At 38.9% G+C, this 9,880-nt stretch overlaps 1 protein-coding gene across 2 annotated transcripts in view; it reads right to left on the bottom strand.

The window, feature by feature from the left end:
* Positions 1-421: 421 nt before the first annotated feature.
* The window catches only part of LOC139354692 (polyamine-modulated factor 1-binding protein 1-like), a 201,196-nt gene continuing 191,737 nt past the window's right edge, over positions 422-9,880 (bottom strand). For both annotated transcript variants that reach the window (XM_070998933.1, XM_070998934.1), the window contains 2 exons: positions 801-3,453; positions 422-749 (listed from right to left, as the gene is read on the bottom strand). In XM_070998933.1, the coding sequence (XP_070855034.1) occupies positions 646-749; positions 801-3,453 (2,757 nt within the window). In that variant the 3' untranslated portion in view covers positions 422-645. The remainder of the gene's footprint in view (positions 750-800; positions 3,454-9,880) is intronic.

Raw genomic sequence — 9,880 nt, 5'->3', positions numbered from 1 at the left:
CCCGAACGTCAAAACAAAGCCGTCGTCATAAACGAGGGAATGCCGTTTGCAGATACTGACTTTTAGACTCATTGATTTAAACTTCGGAGCTTGACTAAATCCCTGCTTTATGACCGGTTATTTTAATTGACTAAGACCTAAAAAATATCTTGCGCAAGACACAAGAATTGGTTATGTAGACACTGGCTTTTTCATATGGAAACCTTTTGTGATACAGAAATCAAACGTATTTTAAATTAAGGCGTAGGCGATCGTGCAGGACCTATTACGACTTGTGAGCTAACGATTGATGAAATTCGGTGGATGACAATCAATAACACTGTAATTTGCCAACCTATTGCTTCTAATGGCTGTAATAGCTTCTTAAACAATAAAAATAAAGTAAAATGTTTAAGTAATGTTTATTTATTTATAATGTTACAAACAAAACTCTATAAAGATTTTGGAATTGGCATTATTTCTAAAAAAGCTAACAAATGATTTAATTATCTTGACCGTAATGTTAACCTTCACTCTAATCTCCAAATTATTCGTAATCCAAAAATAATGTTCAACGTTTACCAAATTAGTTACTCGGATTCAAAATTAAAAATTCATGTCATTTTTTCCTATTTAGTCGTCTTGTTTTTGTATAAAACTGACTGGTCAGATATTTAGGCGGCACCTCGGAATCGAGAGTCTGGATGGAATGCTTTTCAGATTCTTCAAGCACATCTTAGCATTCTCAATATCACTTTCTAGGCGAATAACTGAAACGAAATTTTATTGCTTTAATGGTTTAGCAAATATGTTTAAATTACCTTTTCGCATTAGTTTTTCTTCGCTAGCATCGCAACACAAATTGCTTTTACAGTTACAGCATTTTTGATGAATTTCGTCTTTCGATGGACTTGAAATGTAGGGACCTATGATAGTGGGGGAGCTATTGGCCCTGTACATATCTTTGACTATCATATTAAATAAACAACGTGGTAGAATGTTTTCAGCTGCGGCATATACCCGTTTGTGCATGTAGGCTAGTTCCTTAAAGTTTAGTGTGTGCAGACCGTGATGGTAGAGTTTGTGGCATATTGCATAGAATCGACTTTTAGGAATATTACACTTGCAGAAACAAAAACCACACTCGTCAACGAACATATCAAGAATCTTGCGAAGCTCTCTTTCCAGACCGCAACCATCAATATCACCCGCTGACAAAGACTGCACTGTGTGCCGTACAAAGTCATCGAATTGACCACCTTCCCGGCATCGCGATGACATGCGTTTCTCCATCTTTTTTTTTCTTCCTGCTTTACTTGGCGTGGTACTACCACGGCTACCCCGAGCGCTGGATCCAGAGTCGCTTGTTAAGGCGTCGCTTCTTTCCCCTTTATTAGCTCTAGGGCCGGTTTTATACCCCTTGCCAGCGCCTTCTATCTTAGAAATCCGTTTTTGCAGTCCTGTCCCTATTCCCTTTGGTCCCATTTCAATCTCTCTATTTTTTCCTGATTTGGACTGCAATAAATTTCTTCCATTTCTGTCTTCTGCAAGTGGCGTTGCTTCTGCACCACGCTTTGCTCCTCCACTTTTTCCTGCTGTGAGTCCTGATACAGGTTCTGCTTGTTGGCCGACATTTTCCACAGGCTTTCCTCCCTGTCCTAATCCTATACTTGGGGTGAGTCCTTTTGCTGCACCAGGGGTGGCTCTTTGTCCAAGCTCAGTCGCAGGACCTGCTTGAGTTGCATTAGTCTCGGCTCCTTTTCCGTTAGTTGTTTTTCCAACTGTACCTGCACTCTTTTCGACTCTTGTAGTGTCTTTGGCAAGCTTTCCTCCAACTGATAAGTCTGGCTCTTTTTTAGTCCCTGCTTTTTCCGCTCCTTGACCTCCAGCAGCAGATCCTAACTTAGATCCAGCACCTTGCCCTGCACCGGTGGGGGCTGCGGATATAGTTTTATGTCCCTTACTACTTTCGCCAATTTTTACTACACCCGAACCAATTTCGTTTACGACACCAGATTGATCTTTTTGTGCTGCATTTAATTCTTTTTCTTGAAGAGGACTTGGCACTGATCCAATCCCTTTTACGGCACCGGACTGAACTTTTTTTCCTGCGTCCGATTCGTTTTCTTGAAGTGAACTAGGCTGACCTTGTGTAACACTATGACCAGCCTGTTGTCCGCCACCAGGACCAACTCTTTGTGTTGGTGTAGGACCTACTGAGGGTTCAGTTATAGTAGTGTTCTGTACTGTACTGGCCTTGGCTGTCTTCCCTGTATCGGATATGCCTTCCCCTTTACTGCCTTCTCCTGTTTTTTCTACAGTTGCCCCTGTTTTGTTTACTGCATCTACTTCAGTTCCTTGAGTTGGACGAGAAACTACACCCTGCTCCCCGTCCAGAGCCCCTCTTTGTTCTTGAGGTCCAACAGCAGGTCCTTTTTCACGTGACCCAGTCGCTTGGTCCTGTACTACACTAGGTCCTTTTCCAGCCCCTGATCCTGGCGCTTGACGCTGATCTGTTCCAGAAGCTTTTCCTGTGTCGTTTGAAGATACTTCTGGTGCAAAAGTTTCGGTTCCCTTAACAGCATCATCTCCTGCTTCGTTTTTACCTTTAGTTTCAAAGCCCACGGAAGCGCTCTCTCCTATACCATGATATGATTCTCTAATTTGATCACGAGGTACTTCTTTTTCTGACAAGTCCTGACCTAGGGGGTTTCTTTCCAATTCTTTTTTTTCTTTAATTTTGTTTTCAATTTCATTTGAACTTATCCCTAACTCCTGTAGAGTTTCCCCCAGCGCTTTATTTATTTCCTGTGCTGTGCGAAATTGCTCTCTGCAATCATCAAGTTGCTTGGATAGATCGTCAATGAGTTGACGGGCTTCACTGTCCTTCAAATTGCTTACTTGTTCTTTAAGCCACTCATTTTCTTGCGCTACATCTCCGATGTCTTGAATAAGACCAATGCTTTCAACTATGCCATGCTCCATGTATCTAGTATCTTCGTCTAGTTTCTGAACTTGATAATCCAAATCATCAAGTTTCTTCTTGCTGAGCTCGGCTGCTTCGCATAGGCAGTCATTTTCATCCATAAGGACGTCCAATTGGCCATCTTTTTGTTTTAAAAGATTCTTCAACCGCCTCAGTTCCTGGTTGCAGTCTTTCATTGAATCTGCAGATTCAAGGTTTTTATTGGCCTCACTAAGAACCCTGTTATCGTTTATTAAGTCTCTTAGGCGTTCTAGTTCTCTGGTGCAATCCTCAAGCGAGTTAATAGAAGGGTCGCCGGAATTCCTTTTCTGATTGATATCCTTAAAGCAGTCAGACTGTTTACACAGCTCATTCATGATATGGTCTAGCGTCGCCCTTGTATAAAAAGCCAGTTCGTCCCCCATTTCAGGCGAGCATGATGCCGGATCGGTTCCAGGACGGTCGCAATTCTCATTGCAATACCTTTGGTTAAGTTCACAAATGACAATCTGAAATAAATTATAATATTAATTATTTAAAACAAACTCCGCAAAGATGAATTTTTTTATGTATGAAATAATATAAATGAAGAGATTTATCGAAATCTCTATTGATCACACAAAGGGATTCCAGGTTTGAGAGTCTAGCCGCATTTTACGTTTCAAAATCTTCAATTTTTTCTTGAAGCGATGTAATGTTAAAGTAAGTATTGGCAATATCTTAAAAGCTGATTAAAAATTTTATGAAGGAATTTATCTTTACATTTCGAGAATTGCATCCATTAGATATTCCGTTTTAACATCCTAATTGAATAATTTCGGTCATAAAATTTGACACTATAAGCTCTAAGAGAGTGCAACTACATTTTATTACTTTTTACAAGGAAGAACGTTAAAGTCGGGGGCCTCGACTATCAGCTACTTCTAGACGACATTAAAGAGCTCAATATTAGAAAAATTAGTTCTGCAACTTTTGGAAAATCTATCTAGATTGGCGAGAAAACAGCTATAAATAGCTTAATATTGTATACCCGTAACTTTTAAACACGATTTCGTTTAAAAATTACGGTCCAAAGTTTTTTTTATTTCGTTTTTTTAGCCTTTTCCTTGATTTTTCAAAAACGGCTCTAACGATTTCAAATAAAATTTTAAGGTGTATGTCCCTTGACATTCCTCAACTTTTGGCATACGACACATTTACTGTTGTTGTTTACTGACAGACTTAACTAAAACTGTTTTTCAATTGGACAAAAACTTCATTAACTTAAATTCAAAACTAAATGATATTGCCGTCAAGAAAATAAATATTAAGTATTGAACTTTAGAAAAAAAAGAGAAGTCTCTATAGTCAATGCCATCGAATTCGACAGAATCATATGCATAAGAATGCTTTTCCGTTCCGATTCCGCGGCCACACTAAAAGCGAAATTGAAGAGAAGAAAAGTGAACAAATTCAAGAAATAAAATTCAAATAAATTTTATTCGTATTTGCGGATAAGATTTGATGTACTGTATGTATACAGCCAATTTATTGCGTCTTACAATGATCCGAATGTTAAAAAGCACAACAAGTTGTGTATACCCTTGCAAGTATTCATATAGAAGTTTGCAATGCAAAAGGTGAACTATTCTGAGTCTTATCCCTCCTTAACTGCATTTACGCACTTTCTTCTTGGGAGACCTCCAGGAGCCTGTAGACGCTGTAGGACAACGAAAATTTTGTCGAGAAATTTGTTAAACTAGACTAGAAAGATATTTGCTTATGCTTAGTCCTCTGCCCTTCTAAGAAAAGTTGGCAAAACTCCAGATGACGTGGACTGCAGATGCCACAAAAATTTGGGCCCCGTATTTTATACCCATACCATACCTTTAAAGCACTCGTATTCCAATTGCTCTCGCTTGCTTTAATGGTAGATAATAGTTGCGTCGTTAGTTATTATTTACTTTCTTATACATATGTGTTCCTGATACCAACCAGAAAAACCACTTGAAATTTAACATTTTTCTGCGACGTTCCTCTTAACAAGAGGAGTCCTCCGAAAGTAACGTCTTTCTTGGTCAGGTAAAAGTATATAAGGCACTCGTATTCCAATTGCTCTCGCTTGCTTTAATGGTAGATAACAGTTGCGTCGTTAGTTATTATTTACTTTCTGATACATATGTGTTCCTGATACCAACCAGAAAAAGCACGTAAAATCTAAAATTTTTTCTGCAACTTTCCTCTTAACAAGAGGAGTCCGCCGAAAGTAACGTCTTCCGTGCTGAGGATAAATCCCACATGTTTTACGTTTTTTTTTAAATTGTAATTTAATTTTGTTGCGGACGGTATGCTATAATCCTTTCAGCTATATCCGTTCATTTTTATTTATTTATAGCTTCATTAATATTAATCATATTCGGATGTCACAAAAACCTCTTCTAACCAAAGACGGTTGGTTTAGTGCACAGACGTACGTAAAAACAAAACGGATTTTGGTTTCTGCCGTCAGAAAGATTTGCAAGGGTATAATAACTCGGGCTTGTCGAGGCTAGCTTTTTCTCTTGTTATACCTTTGCAGAGGGTTATATACATTTGGTCAGAAGTCTCAAAATATTATGTTTTATTTTGCCTATCAGGGTCTGGCGCTTTATAAATTATTACAAAATTATTTTATACGCAGATATTCATCACATAAATACATGTAAATATAACTTTATTTTTATACCCGCTACTCGTAGAGTTAAAGGGTATATTATATTCGTCGGAAAGTATGTAACAGGCAGAAGGAAGCGTTTCCGACCCCATATATATTCTAGATCAGGATCATTAGCCGAGTCGATCTAGCCATGTCCGTCTGTCCGTCTGTCCGTATGAACGCTGAGATCTCGGAAACTATGAGACTTACAATACTGGGATTAGGCACGCAGATTCCTGAGATTCCTGCGCAGCGCAACTTAATGTTCTTATCAATACCTATCGATTGACACAAAAAAAAATTTTGCCACGCCCACTTTAACGCCCCCAAACCGCGAAAACCTGTGACGCCCACAATTTTTATGCTAGATAAAAAATTTTAACTGAAATGTATTGGTCTCGTCAATACCTATCGATTGATCTGCCACGCCCACTCTAACGCCCATGACGCTTAAATCTGTATACCGCCGGTAGGTGGCGCATTTTAATCTCGCTTTTCTGCTTGCATATCTCCATTTAGCTGAGTAACGGGTATCTGATAGTCGAGGTACTCGACTATAGCGTTCTTCCTTGTTTTAATTACAGTCAGGAATACATTTTGTAGGATCACCTATTGTTTTTTATTTATTTTAATATTGTAACATATTTCAAAATTCGTAGTTAAATATATAATATATATTATTGTATTCAATTCATATTCTGACTCCACCCTCTGTAAGAAATATATCAGTTATTATCCTTCGTTCCAAACCCAGATTTTCGCTTGGTTCATATAGATAGATGTAAAATAATTCATACAATTTAATGTTTCTCAAAGGAGCGTCTTTTAATTAAATTTATGATTTAAGTTTATGATCCAGGTGTTGGGACCTGGTAATATCTGTTTTTTGTTGCCACCTTTTTTCAATCTCTAGTTTTTGTAGTTCTATTCTATTTGTACACTATTTAATAAACTCACTATTTAGTAAACTCACAAGTTTACTAAACTCTTTAATTTTTGGGGCGGGGTGGCTTGATCGTTGCAATAGGTGAAGCCCCAAGATCGAATGGTACCCAAAAAACCTCGGGAGTATTTTTGGGTTTTTACGCGACGTGCGTAGATGTTTATTTGCAGACTTCGAAATAAGATCTGGTTAAGCCTAACTTAACTTAAGCGCTCCAGAGCAGAGCGGAGACTTAAGGGAGAGATGGAGAGGGAGAGCGGACGGCAGTGCGAGCGCGCGAGATGTAGACATCTGGATAAAACTGCCGCTCGGCACTGCCTCCTGGAATTAAACGCCCTTTTGACGTAAACAACAATACTCATCTGGTTTTCGTCATTCATGATGGCGGTTGAGCTGCTTGGACTTTGATTACTAGCCGTTATTAACTTTTATGAGCTATTATTAGATGATTACAATCCGTTTAGTAGATGTCTATAGTTGTTTACTGGTTGTTATTAGGTGGTTACTATATGTTTTGTAGATGTATACAAGTTGTTTATTAGATCTTATTAGCTGGTTACTAGCATTTTAGTATGTTTAGTAAATGTGTCGAGTTGTTTACTAGATGTTATTAGCTGGTTACTAGCTATTTAGTATCTGTTTACTTGATGTTTACTAATTATTATTAGCTGGTTACTAATTGTTATTAACTTCTACGAGCTGCTATAGTCTTTTGTTAGGAATGATCAAAAAGGTGTGAAGTAAAAACTTACACTCTGATTTTCAATGCGTTTGCTGTGTACGTGAGGAAGATCGCACAACCAAAATATCTGATGATTGATATATAAATCTTAGAGGAACATATCCAATTATCTTGGGGAAAGACTTAGCCTGTGATTGTAAAAATAATGATGAAATTAGTTGTTCACAAGCTGTCTAAAAGCTGTTTAGAAGCTGCTTTGATAAACAATTTCGATTCATGTTGAATTTTACTAAGAACATATAATAATATCATCCACTTTAACTAGTGCATTGTAAAAATGAAACACTTCCTTTTATCATATTCCTTCATAAATGATCACTTGTATTCTTTGTCCAAAATGTCTGTGACTTTCACTTATAAATTTGTCACCTATAATTTAAATCTCATTAAGCAAACCACCCATTAACCGTACCATAACCCCAGAGTCAAATTAGTTACCTACAATAAACACAGGTGGTGGTGTAATAGATTGCAGGCGCAAAGGTCAAGAAGGTCATACAAAATATAATAAGGTAATTATTTATACCCGTTACTCGTAGAGTAAAAGGTCATACTAGGTTCGTCGGAAAGGATGTAACAGGCAGAAGGAAGTGTTTCCGACCCCATAAAGTAAATAAAGCCATGTTCTTCTGTCAGTATGAATGCTCAGATCTCGGAAACTATAAGAGCTACCATACTGGGATTAGGCATGCAGATTCCTGAGATTCCTGCGCAGCGCAAGTTTGTTTCAGCAATGTGCCACGCCCACTCTAACTCTCACAATCCGCCTAAAAATTTGGCTCCTACAGTCTTGATGCTAGAAAAAAAATTTTAAGTGAAATGTATTGTTCTTATCAGAACCTATCGATTGTCCCGAAAAAAATTTGGCACTCCCACTTTAACGCCCACAAACAGCCCACAAACTTCAAAAAACCGTAGATATGAACGTGGATATCTCGTGAACTATTTAAGATAGAGAATTATGATTTCAGATTTTACGCGAATATGCCACGCCCACAAGCCGCGCAAACCTGTGGCGCCCACATTTTCATGCTAGATAAAATATTTTAACTCGTCAATACCTATCGATTGATCCAAAAAAAAATTTGCCACGCCCACTCTAACGCCCATTACGATGAAATCTCTCGTTAGAGTGGGCGTGGCAAATTTTTTTTTGGACCACTCGATAGGTATTGACGAGACCAATACATTTCATTAAAATTTTATCTAGCATGAAAATTGTGGGCGTCACATGTTTTCGCGGTTTGTGGGCGTTAAAGTGGGCGTGGCAAACTTCTGTAGGAGCCACAGTTCTGGCGGTTTGTGGGCGTTAGAGTGGGCGTGGCACTCTACTGAAACAAACTTGCGCTGCGCAGGAATCTCAGGAATCTGCGTGCCTAATCCCAGTATTGTAACTCTCATAGTTTCCGAGATCTCAGCGTTCATACGGACAGACGGTCAGACGGACAGACGGACATCGACTCGGCTAGAGATCCTGATCAAGAATATATATACTTTATGGGGTCGGAAACGCTTCCTTCTGCCTGTAGTAAGAAAATAGGCAGGACACCGTACTTTTTGTTATGAATATATATATAAATTAAGCCTTTTCTAATTCAGGCCTCTTAATCAAGGCCGCGTAGAGGCCCGGAGCAACAGCAGTGGGTTGTAGACGTCCGCTTGGCTGGCCGTCCCGAATGCCTTCATGTACTCTGCGACGGTTGATGTCTTATACGGAACTTCTTTTCTACCTTTCTTTTTGCATCGAAAGCTTTCTTGTTTTCCGCTTGAATACTCTGAATGTTCTCTTCCTTCCTCAGTTTGTTGCGTTCATCATCTAACTACCTTACCTAAATGCTTATACCAGCATGCGCTCTACTTGTCCGTTTCCCCTTGGTACGCCTGTTACAATCAGCAAATGTTGGGTCTTCCCCCTTTCGCAGTACTTCTTAAACAGGTGGGATGTGAATGCAGCTCCACGCCTGTGCTTCGTGTAGGATATAACCATACGTACTTGGAAAAGGCATCTACAATCACGAAGATGTGATTTAATCGTTTTTTGGTTAACTCCGTTTCCCCTTGGTACGCCTGTTACAATCAGCAAATGTTGGGTCTTTCCCCTTTCGCAGTACTTCTTGAACAGGTGGGATGTGAATGCAGCTCCACGCCTGTGCTTCGTGTAGGATATAACCATACGTACTTGAAAAAGGCATCTACAATCACGAAGATGTGATCTAATCGTTTTTTGGTTAACTCCATCGGACCAACATGATCTATTGGGTTGGCAAGAAAGTCATGTCGTTTTTTTTCAATATTTTCAAAGATGATTTATTTATATCAGGACTTATAATTAATCAATTATGTATTGGCCGTTTTGTTCGACCACTAATGACCATCTCTCGGGCAGCTGCATAATTCCGCGCTCGAAGAACTTTTGGTCTTTTCCAGCAAAGAATCGAGACAAGTGGTTTTCGACAGCCTCATCTGAATCAAAGTTTTTACCATTCAAAGAGTTTTGAAGAGAGCGAAACAAATGGTAATCTGAAGGTGCTAAGTCCGGACTATAAGGTGGATGTGGTAGCACTTCCCAATTCAGCT

The sequence above is a fragment of the Drosophila suzukii genome, unplaced genomic scaffold, assembly GCF_043229965.1.
Source record: "Drosophila suzukii unplaced genomic scaffold, CBGP_Dsuzu_IsoJpt1.0 scf_13, whole genome shotgun sequence".
NCBI lineage: Eukaryota > Metazoa > Arthropoda > Insecta > Diptera > Drosophilidae > Drosophila > Drosophila suzukii.
The sequence above is the reverse complement of the archived record's forward strand: the minus strand, read 5'-3'. Positions and strand labels throughout refer to the sequence as shown.